This window comes from Melopsittacus undulatus, chromosome 5 (genome assembly GCF_012275295.1).
Source record: "Melopsittacus undulatus isolate bMelUnd1 chromosome 5, bMelUnd1.mat.Z, whole genome shotgun sequence".
Lineage (NCBI taxonomy): Eukaryota > Metazoa > Chordata > Aves > Psittaciformes > Psittaculidae > Melopsittacus > Melopsittacus undulatus.
Window position 1 is genome coordinate 69,051,275 of NC_047531.1, and position 12,975 is coordinate 69,064,249.

The following is a 12,975-nucleotide window of genomic DNA, read 5'->3' on the forward strand; positions in this document are numbered from 1 at the left end:
TTTTTCCCTGTTATGTTGTGCTTTATCATTACAAGTAACAGTGATAAAATATTGACATTTATCATGCACCTATTAATAAAATAGTATTAATAGGTCTCATAAAAATACCTGTTTAGTCATTTAAAACGAACACCACCAACTGTGCTGATGATTTGTGGTTCAGAATAGCTTGTGTTGCAGAATGTGTCGCTTGGAAACAGATATTTAAATGTTCCCAAATCCCTGATCTTCAGAACATCTCCTTTTTAATTAGAAAGGGATTGCAGTAATGTGACCTGTGCAAAAGCCAAATCTGATACACAAGCAGGCAGAGCTAAGCAAATGAAAGGAAAGAAAATCTGCTTTAAATTATCTTTTCTCAGACCTTTTAATATAGTTCTCTTAAAATACAAAAAAGAAATCCAAAATCTTCCCAGTGATCTCTATCTGATTACTCAGCTTTATTCTTTATTCCGCCTGTGGTGAATCCTTTTGGGAAGTCACTTTTAAAGAAATAACAAGGAGTTATCATGGATGCATTAGCAGACATCTGCAAGTTGTTGAGGGTGAGTCAGCAGCTGGAATAATCTCACTCCCTTTGAATTTGCATCAGTGAATCTACTTAGTTATGTTCTCCATTCCTACTCAACTGTGCTACAACTGAGTTGTACATCTCTTATTTTACAGGTGTATTGTAAGCATCTTTGCCATATTTTAAGTGAAAATAATCACATAATCTGCAGCGTCTGTAGAAGACGCTGAAGAAAATAGAGTTTATGTGCATGTGTGTGCATGAGCAATTTGGTTCTTAGCTCCTAAATTTGTCTTTGTTTGTTTAATACTTGTATAGGAATATATAACATCAGCGAAAAAAAAAAACCACTGTTACCATTTCTTACCTCTTTCCTGTAAGAGCACCTCCTACTATATTTCCTATAATATTGTTTCCCAGATTTCACGTGGACTTCTTCCCAAACTGAGACAATGTGTATCAGTGCCATCTGCTGACTTTGACCAATATTGCTCCAACGTTTGAATAGTTAGGGGGGAAACCATTTGGTGATACAATTTTTCCAGGTTTCGAAAGCAGACATTAAACAAAGTTATGCAGAATGTATACATGTAAATTTGAAATGTTCAGAAGAAATTATCACTCCAGAAAAATTAAAGAAGCCTTCTAATAGGATACACTGCTTGGTGTAAACTGTGACTGAGTTTTGAGTAATCAATGTGTTTTCACTGACTAGCTGGAGAATACCCCCTCCCACCTCTCCCCTACCCCCCCCCCCCCCCCCCCCCAAAATGAAACAAGGAACTAACAGAGTAGGATTATGTCAGATGCCAAGGCATCTGTCTGCTCTCCAAAGCCACTTAAATATTTATGCCTAACTGATCACTAACCTGGGCTATGATACTTTGCTTCTCCTGGAATCAAACTCACTAGAAGTAGTAGTGTCAAATGTTAAGCTCCTTCAGAGGAATCTCAGAGCCCAATAAACAACAAACAAACTAATGCTCAGTTTCCATAAAATTTCCTGAAATTTTAAGTCTGACGAGAGCTAATGGTATCTCTCTGAAAATATGTAGGAAGGAGAAAGTAAATTCTGCTTTCCAAAATACTGTATATCTTTTTCAGTATTTTTAGAGCTTCTTGCATTTGTTTGTGCACGTGGCTATACATGAAAACCTCTAAAGAGTCATTAAAACAAAATTAAAATGTGACTAATCTATCTCCATCCAGTTCCTCATATGTCCCTTAATGCTTCTATGGATATCCTAGTTTATAAGTGAGTGTATTGTAGGGAACAAAACAAAACAAATGGGGAAATGAGATATTAAGAATGGAAAAGAATGAGTCCTTACACTGAACAGTTAGGGAGATTTTAATGAAACTTTCAAGTAAGATAACTGCTGCTGCGTTTAAATTGTCTTCTGCCAGGCTGCATTTTGACTGTGTAAGCACATTGCACAGTGTTATTACTGGTGAACAGCAATAGAAAATTTCTAATGGGATATTGAAATAGAAAGTTTCTAATAAAAATAAACTCTAGCATTCCCAAGCACTACTAAAAAAAAAAGGAAAGCAGTGCTTTGCTTTTTCAGCTAGGAAGAAATATGGAAAAAAAGTGCAGTGAAGTCTAGAAAAAGAATGTCCTGAGAAGCAGGACTGACAATGAGCTTTTGACTTACTGCCCAGAGCTGTGACTCTGTCTTTCTTGTTGCTTGGCAACTCCATGTTATCACAAAGAAACTGATATTAAGTTGGAACAGGCTGGATATGGTAATTTACGTGGGAAGATACTCTTGCAGTGGGAAAACCATTTTATTTCTAGTTTCTGTCAGCATAAGTAGGTTTCACATGATGAACTGTAGTACATCCCCTGTCGGGTGCATTTTACCTAAAAAGGTAAAGAGCGACTCTGCCTTGGAAAGTGACTGTGCAGAAAAAAACAGAAAACCAACAAACCCCACCACCTTGTTATTCATTAGACCTGCTGCTAGTGTCTACTCAGACATTTCTTCCAACAGTAGTAACAAAAGCTTGTTTTCATACCTGTGTGGATCCACTGCAGATTAGAGAGATGGAACTCTATCATTTATATTAACACAGCCCATAAGAGCTGTTGAGATTTGCCCAAGACATCACTGTCTTATACAAACATTAGAAGATTATCCTCTCTTTATCTGAATAGCCCCTGTTCTTCCTTGCGTGCTGGCAACAGCTAAGTGCAGTTTCAGTTGCACTTTATTTCTTTCCTGCTGAAAGAAGAGGCGCACATGTAGCAGTTACAGAGTAATTTGAAGACTATGATAGAAACTGTCATTCAACTTTGAATTTGGCTGGGTCTGTATGGCTGGGAAAAGACTCAATTTTGATTGAGGTATATGGAGAGAATGGCAAAGAGAGAATTATGTAAAGCAAATTTGATCATGAAAGCTTTGAGCCACAAAAGATATTTAATCCATAATGGTGTTTTTATATTTCAGTTTGGGTCTAAGGTTTAATTAGAAAGAGAGAAAGCTCAGAAGACTCAGGGTTTAATGCAAAGCCTTTTTTCTTAAATGTCTGGTTTACTTATAGCTCTACTGAACCACCACCACCCCTGTTTTTCTGCATATACATCCTGCATCACTTCTAGTATTTTAACACCAACATGTAGGCCTATAAGTAAGGAAGTACTTTACGTGTCTTCAGGACTCCCTGTTCTGGCTTTGGTCAGCAAAACACTCCCTTTTTCTCTGCTGCAGAGCTAACTTAAAATATAACTCAACTTTTGTCCTTGGCTCAAATCCCAACCATACACAGAAACTTCTGACTTGAGTATGTTGATGCTTTTCAGCTGAAAGGATTGGCCTGGTCTGTCAGAAGGCACAGGGAGCAGCTTCGATTGCATAGCTAATACAGCTACCCACTTGCCTTCATTGCCAAAAAAGGTGGATTTTTGCTGTGAGATAATTAGCCTGAATTCACTGTCCTTATTTAAAATCAAGCCCTCGATCTCTTTCCTTACAGTGAAGGCATTGCTTCCCTATTAACTCAGAGTGTCCCCTTTTGCTGAGGCTAAGCTGATGAGGAATGAACTCTGCAACAAAAACAAACCACAGTGTGCTAGACACCAAATAGATCCAGATACTGCAAGCAAAGTCCTTTTCTAAATGGGCTCATGGTGGGGAGGTAGCTCCCTTCCTTGCTCATTTTTCATTTGGCCATCACAGAACCTATCAGCTTGTATCTGATCTACCAAACTAATGAGTTTGTCTCCTTTTTAATTTACTACATCACCTCCAATAAATCTAGAAATGCTCTTGGCTGTTATCTGACTTGCAGGGGAATAATTACTGGACTGACTCCAGCAGCAAGCCTGGCTTAATTAAAACACAGAGTATTTCCCAGAAAGGTAGTGACCAATATTGCTCTGAGTGCAACCTAAACCAATTTCACAACAGAATGGAACAGATGAACTTTGCTTTACCCCAAAGCTTTCTGTACTTTTAAACTGAATTCCCCCGATGAATCATAAAGAGATTTCCTACACCCCCTTACCACTAGCAGCTAGTGGCATACCACCTATTTCTTAAGCCCTGGCATCAGGGTAACATAAAACTTGCAGTTTCCATATCTTCTATACATTGCATTTGTTAATGCCTGCTGTAGAGTGTTTCCTATGCCAAGTAGCAGCATCCTCTGGCTTGTGTAGAAGCTAGTTTTTGCTACAGCAAAGCTGTAGCAACTCCTCAGTATGGCAACAAAAATACCTCTATATTTCCTCTCATCTAGGGTTGAGTTGGTTTTTCTTTTTAGATTGAAAGTAATCTTTAAACAGTTTGGCCACTATGACTTTTACTAAGTAAAAAAACCCCAAAACCTCCTTCTTGTAGCACCTGCATTTTCTGTATGCAATGATTCTCACTGGTGAGGAAACATTGCTGGTATGTTTTTTATTCTGGAATTCTGATGAGCATAGAACAAATAAATGTACAAATGTGACAGGCAAGAAGTAGTGAGACGTATATATGCAGCACCTTGCAGAGGTACACTAACCAAGGGAGGGAGCAAAGCTCTGGGGAGAGATGCTGTGAACTCAAACCAAGGCAAGAGATCCCTCTCATTGTGGCCAAGTAGAGCTCCTCAAGAGCATTGCTGGGATCCATGAGCACTTGCTAGGACTGGAGAACTGCTGAAAACTATCATTCCCTTCTCACCCACCATGGCCATTAGCACCTGCAATTAGTTTTACCTAGCCATAGTCTCAGAGGGTGTTTAAAGGAGGATGGGAGTAAGAAGAGAAGCTTAAACATCTTTTTGTTTCCAGCACTACACAAGTACTCATATAAGACTGGATGACTCAGAGGGTCATATGCATAGCTTGCCACCTCCAAGATTTTTATTTTACAACTGTTTTGGGTTTGTAATGACTGTAAGACTGAATTTGATCAAAATTCAAACTGGATTCAGAAGCACTCTTACTGGCTTATATGAATTTTACGAAGTTAACCAGCTTAAGTAATTTCTATAGTTATGGCTTCTTGTTGACTTGCAAAGATTGGTCAGAAATAAGTTGAAAGGCAAGTTAAAATAACAAATAATAAGAGTAACTCAACTTATTTTTGTTTGTGGTAGTAATATCAACTGAAAATACAGATGATCTCCTTAGGTGATGTTTCTAGAACATAGGGAATTACAAGGGGTGGGTGTTTTCCTCAGGGTACAAAAGAACCACAGAAGCTGTAGATGAATAAATAGGAATGTTAAGCCAAGGTGCAAAAGTGATTTTATATACTTAGGATGCAAAATTAATTTACAGGCTGGAGAGTCAAAAGATATGGGTGTGGGAAAGCAGCACATTTGAATTTTGGGCACTAAAGCACCAGCAAATCAAAATCCAGCAGAGTAGACAAATTGTCTAAATGTTAGATAAAAAAAAAACCCACAAACAAAAATGTCATCAGAAACTTTGCCCCCTCCAGTAACACTGAGTATGATTCATGGCTTTGTGAATTTTGATGAGTGGTGGTACAACAATTGTTCTATCTACTACTGGCAGATGGTAGGTTTCTTGCTTTAAAAATATGAAAACAGCTTGATCTCCTGTACCTTGGTTTAAAAATAAAGCTCTTTTTATAGCACGTCTCGATTTTGACAACCATACTGTGCAGTAAATATTGGATTCCATGTATGAGCACATTTTAAAAGCCAAAACCAGACTCCTATTTTAGGGGTAGGCTGATCCTTTGAATTTATGAAGTCCTCAAAAAGAGGACTCACATCTGAACGTAATGGCTCTTTGTGTTGTGGGTGTGGGTTCAGCTTTGAATTTAAAAATTCATTTTCTGGTCTGGTAGCTTTCTGAAATTTAATTTCATTGATGTGTAAATACTAAGTTATCCATCTTTTTGTGATGGTAAGCCTGGAATAAATCTGCAGGAGTGAAATGCAACTGAATCTATAAGTAAAATTGTTTCTTCTTCATATTGCAGAGCACAGATAACTCAAATATATCTATAATTGCTCAGAACAAAAAGTGCTTTGACAATGATATTGTTTGCTCAAAGAATGTTTTCGTCACTGTTGGAGACACTGAGATTTATTTTAGTGAACTTTCTGAGAAGCAGGTTAGTTATTTTCTTTTCTTTTCTGGTTGCCCTTTAAGATAAGCGTTCTAAAGTTACAGCTCTGAAGGAGTGTGTTTTTGGAAAATGTCTCTTAGTCTGCGTTAACACAGTGTAAGTGCCTAGGCCTAGATAAAGCAGCAGGTCCCGGAAAAAAATCTCCTTCCACACTGTTTTCTTTTTTCTATTTGTCCTTACAAAGAAGACAGCTCAAGAAGCTCAAGCAATCAAAGCATGCTGGCACTTATGTAGCTCTTTCCACTTGGTTTTGAAAGGGAAACCAAAATAAAACATCAAAGCAAACTTGAATGATTGAAAATACATAATATCAAAGTATTAAATGACATTTCTCGTAATATTATTGATTCAGTTACATGATAAAGATAAAATATTCTTCAGTATACACTTTATTATTAATTGGCTGCATGCCTTAGTAGAATTACTTTATTAGATCTTAATAAATATTCATTTTTGTCAGAAGACCTTAAGGGGAAAGGAAAACAAATCTAACTATCAGCTTTGGAAGGCTGGATATTATACTGTGATACACTTTCCAGAACAAGATATTACGATTCTGTGGGATAAGAAGACAATGATGCATATTAAAGTTGGACCTCGATGGAAGGTGAGCCCAAATAAAAATCCGAGATTTGTGTAGCTCTCTGTGTTGGCAATGTGATATCTTATTGAATAACTGTGATTGATTGTCTTTTCTTCATGACTGACATTGCCAGTAATACAACTGTTTATCATGGTGTTCAGCTGCTAGCATTTCCCAGGTCAGAATAGATGGGAAATGTGATTTTATGGTTGGATTCCTAAAGAGAAGTAATAGTTCCTACATGTTTACTCTGTTGTTTCACACATCACAACCTTGCAGATATGCAGTGATTTAGCCCTTGGTTACTTTGGGGGTGGGAAGAGAGGGTTAGTTTTGTGTTACCCAGTTCACTGCATGTTTTCATAATTGCTGAAGCTGATGAAAAAGAACCTTCCATTTCTAGCAACATGGAAGATGGTAGGTTTGTAGCACAGATTGAATTAGGCTGATGATGGAGCCACACCCTGAGGTGTAGTAGAGGCTGCTGAGATGAACGGATGGAGTCACATCTTGGGTTTAAATTAAGAAGGTAAGATGCAAGAAAGGATCTAGACAAAACCTGACATTTAAACCTAATAAGTATGCTGTGATAGGGCTCAGCTATTATGCAGGGAAGAATACAAGGCTCCTTCTCTTACCAGTTGCTCTTCTCTGTTCCATTCCTATATCGTCATCTGCCTTGGTGTCTCTGGAACTCAGTCTTTGTGTCCTGGCAGAGTAACCTTATCTGCACATTCAATAATTACATTCCTGCTTTGTCTCAACCATGAGCACACTTATTGAGAGGGGGCTCTTTCCAGTAAAAGAAAAGGAAGAACTCTGTTCTAGAATACAATACCAAATTTTCTGAAATATAGGTTAAAGTTACAATGATTATCTAATCTGGTTTTAAAGCAAGATTATTATAGGCTTTTGTCCCAGTAACTATCAAATGCTTCATGTACAAGCCGATTTATCAATCATCAATACACACTGTGAAAAAAAAATCTTCTGTTTTTGTATGGGCTAGTAGGGAGCTGAGTTTTACAGACTGCATGCAGCAGCACAAATACTTCAAGTTCTTTCTGTTTCCAATTACTGTTTCTTCCAGAGGCTCCAGTTCAGTAAGACAGTGTCTGAAGCAGACCCTAAGGGAAAAGAATAGAGTGAGCCACAGCACTCTAGTAAACCAACTCTACAGTTTACTGTTGTGCACAAATATATTTCCCTATGCATGTAGATGTGTATGCATTTATATATACTTTTTCCACCAGCAGTGCATGCCCTAACACAAGAAAGCTGCAGCTGTCTCTTTTGTAACTGCTATTACAAATGTTCTAGTTACTGTCTGCTAAAATTAGAGGCAGCAAGTTTTAACAACAGTAACTAGTCAGGCTTCACAATCATGAGGTAATTCACCTGAACTTTTGACTTTTGGACTGCATACGCTACTAAGCCTTCAGAAAAAAATATGACTAGATTCCAGTCCCTTTTCACAGGCTGACAATAAGAACAGGTTCTGGAAAACAGAGATAAAAAGGAAAACATACATTTTTATTAAAATAGAAATTTGGGAACTCTAAACATAGCAGAGAATCAGATATTTTCAAAGTATAAGTTAGAGTTGCATTCATCTTTTTCAGTTTAAGAATTTCACACATGTGATTTGTACCGATCATTGTCTGTAAGTATATGTAAAAAGAAAATCCTTCTTCTCTTTTAGGGTAAACTGGCAGGTTTGTGTGGAAATTTTGACAAATATACTTCAAATGATCTGACTACCTCAAACAACATGGAGGTGAGAAATGCACAGGTGTTTGGAGACAGCTGGGTGTTAGGACAAGTAAGTCTCATGTCCAGTAAAATACTAGAAAAATAGGATGATACTTTTAATTCATAAATGAGCATGTGATAAGCACATGATGTACAGGGGTTTCCTAAACTCATGGTCAGTGTATAAGGACACATTCATTTTTTATGTCTGTAGATGTGAAATGTGTGATTAATGTCTTGTGTCACAGTAAACACATACTGAACTTAAATGAAACCAAACAATCTCTTTAGGGAAGAATATATTTTTCACTATGTCAGATAATTATCATAGCTGTCTGGATTTCAATTCTGTACAAAGTTTGATACATTGCTTCTGATGATTTGAATGCAATTTTAAAAGCAATTGTAATTTCTCTGGTGTTGGAGGCATCAGGATACTGAAAGTAAAAGTCTGGAAAAACGTTTCTCAACACTGAAAAAAAAAAAATAATTATTTTTAGTTGCAGTTTGTAAACAGAGAACTAACTGATGAAGCAGCAATGGTAAAGGGGTGAGACGGAAAGGGCTCAGAACAGCAACAAGTACAACCAAGTGTGGAAACTTGGTTTCCAAGGAGAAGGGAAGAAGCTATAGAGAGTGGATGGCTGCAACTGTGTTTTATAACACAGGAGAATAGGTATTTTTTTTTTAATTTGTACTGAGATGTGAGGTTTTATGACCTTATAAACCTCCTGAAAAATCAGTATTTGCAAAGCACTCCCTTAGGATGTCTGTGAGAACCAGTTATTAGTCTTTCCTTTACTCACAGCAGGAAACTGAACCAAAATCTCTCACCTCATGAAAGAATATGATATTTATTCTACTTTGGAGTAAATATTTCGAGGCTTCTCTCCCTCAGTATCTCCCTTTAGATCTATTTTACTCTACATAATCTGTTTAGATTGTGTGAGCAAGCAAGGCCAGTATGTAGTGTTGGTGGTTATACTGCTCATCTAAAAGGTGGTACATAAAGTCTTTGAATGAATTATACGAATTTTTCTTTCCAGTTTGTCAGTTCAGTGGCTGCTTTAAAAAGGTGTGTAGTGTTTACATAGCACATTAACTTCTAGGATGTTATGACCTTTGCTTATGCAGCCCAAACTTGCACTTGCCTTTTTTTTAGCCATATATATATATATTTGTAAAATCTCATGTAATCTTCTGATCTCTGTGGCTGTCAGAGCACTTGGTATTTGAGTTTGATATTGGCCTTGCAGGCAGGCTACACTCATCCAGACTTGACACTTCATCTGTCTCTGAAGTAGAAATTAACGATATTTTCAGAAAGGGCCTTTGGTGTTTGTAGAGATGGATCCTGCTCATATTTTCTGCAAAATCTAAGTACTGCAAAGGTGTATTTGATAGCTGGAGGCTTAGAACCCATCTGTGCTACTGGTAAGCTTGCACTGGCACCATGAAGCATGGGATGCTTCCAGGGTTTTTCCCTCCTGGGAGTGGCAGTATTTCCCCCCCCGTGGCCAAGGATCTGCACATGAAGGTAGTGCAGGCAGGTGCACTGCAGCTGAGGCTGCATCAGAAGACCTCAATGCTGCCTATGGAGCTGTCATTAGCGTCTCCTGGCTTCCCTACTGCACCAAGAGGGTATGATTTTGAATGAGATCGTGTTTTCTGAGCTAAGTGTCATTTTGTTACATTTTTTCTGTCCACTATTTTTTCTTCTTGAAGACAGGGAGCTGTAACTCAGTCATTTTTGAGTTATCATGATGATCTCTGATTCCATCTTTTTTTTTTTATGGGTTGCTCTCTTCCTACCACTGCTTCTTTATTTGAACTTACAGGGCTAAAGCCATCTGTAGTGTGGCTCCATTTAAGTCAGTGCAAAACCACCAGGGATGGATTTGGATCATGTATTTGTTTGTAATGTTACAGTTGGTTGCTCTGGTAATGATTATAATGTGTCACAAACAAAACATTTTGTCTTTATGTGCTGAGCAGACAACAGGAACATTTCAGTACTCCAGAACAAAACACAAAGATTCTTTTTTTGTGCAAATGTTTTCAGTTATAACAACAGATCACAAAAAGGGGGAGATGAAGTAGATGGAATTTAAGCTTTATTTTGATTTTCTGAGTATGCAGGTATTGAATTATGTGATATTACAGTGTGCCTGAGTCCATGGTAAACACACCTTTGTACAAATGCTTGTGATGTTTTTGCTGTTTTTAAGTGCAAGAGCCCAAATGAAACACTAAGGCCATGTGAGGTACATCAGAGCAAGTTCCCTTATGCCAAAAAGGAATGCTCAATTTTATACAGCGATGTTTTTGCACCTTGTCGCAATGTGGTAAGTTTATTAAATACCCGAGATGTGCTTTCCTGTAGGAAAATATTCAAATTCCAGTAACTAATTTCTTCTTGCCATTCCCGTCAGTCCAAATGCTATGGAGGATACAGAGTAGAGCCCTGCAAGTATCTCTTTGTGGGTGGGCTATTTTTGTGCAGAGCTCCTTGTTCCTTTCAAGGCTGGAGCCTAAACATGCTAGTGATAACTGGGAGCCATGAGTTAGCAGACTGGATAATGAAGTTTCTGTTCTCTTTAGGTTTTATTTATATCTTTTATTTATAGAGGTAATTAAATTTTTATTTTTTTTTATATATTGCAGGATTCTAAAATAAACGTTTGTCTGGTGTGCCTACAGCTTATCTCAAATGAGTTTATTTTGTTAACTGTCCTGCTCAATATGGAAAGAAATATGAGCAAGTGAGATTTCAGCTTCAGAACTATCCGTATTTTTAATTGGCTGATAGCTTATCATCTGCTTTTTATCAAAACTCTGAGGTTTGGTGTCCTTGTTTTCCCAGTACCTGGCTGAGCCTGGGGCTTCAGTTACAAGAACATCCTTAATTTCAGTCTAGCAAATAGCTTGTGTAGGAATCTGTGATTCCATTTTAGTCCACCCTTTATCAACACAACACACTATACATTTTTCCCAGTATCTGATTCTAGCCTCCCAAAAGTATTTAGTTATTGAAGGTGCTTCTTATGCAAGCAAGAACCACTATAACATTTTGTATTGGTCTCTTATTTTCTTTATTGCAATTAATACTAAATGAGATTATTAGATGTCCCGGCTGAACCTCCTGACTTTCAGGACTGAAGTTTGATATCAACATGGTTAGGAATTTGACAGAGGAGGAGGTTGCAGTAGCTTAACACGAGAAATTTATTAATGTTGACTTTAGTTACTATGTAAAGAATTTTTTGAGCATGTGCCTGAGAACATGGTGATGAGGGTATTTTTGAAATGGAAAGTAATAAATAAAATGGAGCTTTTGAGAGTTTTTAAGGAACTGCATTATTATAACCCATAAGGATGTTTTCTCTTGAACATTCATTTTCTATATCTTATCCATGTTGTGATTAAAATTTGCAAACATTCTGGCAAAAATTTAGCATAGTTATGTTAAAAAAGTAAAGGTAAAGTGACCCCTATTAAGGATGTCTGCAGCTGACTGGTGGCAGCATGGCCAGGGAACTGGCTGCCAAGAAAAAAGCCCAAACAGAGACTGACACTGAGGCATGGAAAGAAAAGAAAGTGTAGATGTGGGTTTCAGGGTATTCTTTGGAGCAGCTCTCTTACATTCACTCCTATTGTGTGAGTGGTGGAGGATCCTGCTGTTCATGGAGCTCAGCTGAGGTTGGAACCTCCCATTTCCAGGGAAACAAAATGTTGCATCTCTGTCTAGCAGTGACTGATGAGCTGCTGTTGCCCAGCTGAGTACTGAACTCATCAGGGTTGAGGATCCTCAACACTTGCAGAAAAGAAAGTCTTCCTCATAACTCCTGAGCTCAGCAGGAGCTTTGACCTGAGGCTCCCAGTTTGTCCCAACTGCAGGATCTTACCAACCCATGGGGAGATGCTGTCCTGTAGACATGAGACAGGTCTTTCAATCCAATCTGCTGTTTGGTGGTTCCTGCAAAGCTATTGGAGCCATTTTCAATAGAGCCAACACTCATGCCCCCACACCAGTGCTGTCCCTGTTTTCAAAATGAGGAAAAGAATCAAAGCAAAATGGCATCTTTCTCCAGTGAAAGCAGAAAAACAGTCTTCATGTCCCTGACAGCTTCTAGCAACTGCCAGCTGAGAAGCTGTCTCCGTGTTAGATAAGCGCTGCTTTGTTAGTGTGATGGTATTTCTGTAATCTGACGTGTGTCATTTGATGGCTCTACAACTGAGCTAGACCAGAGTCTAAACTGAAGAAAGCATTGCTTTAAACATTTCTTGTGTTGAGTAGTAAGAACACTGTTTTGGAAACACTGCTTAACCTTACAAAAAAGAAACAGTGTACCATGTGAAAACACTAATTAATGTGATAGCTTTTTAGAGTGAGATGTGGGTTTCTGATCTAATGACAGTTTGTGGGCAAAGTATATTAAAATCCTTATAAGTGCAGGAATCTTTTTCTGCAAAGGATCACTCGCTCTTTCTTTCACTAATCAAACTGCCTTTACTTTAATTACTTTATAATC

At 37.9% G+C, this 12,975-nt stretch overlaps 1 protein-coding gene across 1 annotated transcript in view; it reads left to right on the forward strand.

Annotated features, from left to right (window-relative positions):
• OTOGL (otogelin like) overlaps positions 1-12,975 on the forward strand; it is a 95,698-nt gene that overhangs the window by 46,999 nt on the left and 35,724 nt on the right. The window contains exons 27-30 of the mRNA XM_034063322.1: positions 5,959-6,093; positions 6,572-6,715; positions 8,394-8,513; positions 10,672-10,788. Coding sequence (XP_033919213.1) covers positions 5,959-6,093; positions 6,572-6,715; positions 8,394-8,513; positions 10,672-10,788 — 516 coding nt within the window. The remainder of the gene's footprint in view (positions 1-5,958; positions 6,094-6,571; positions 6,716-8,393; positions 8,514-10,671; positions 10,789-12,975) is intronic.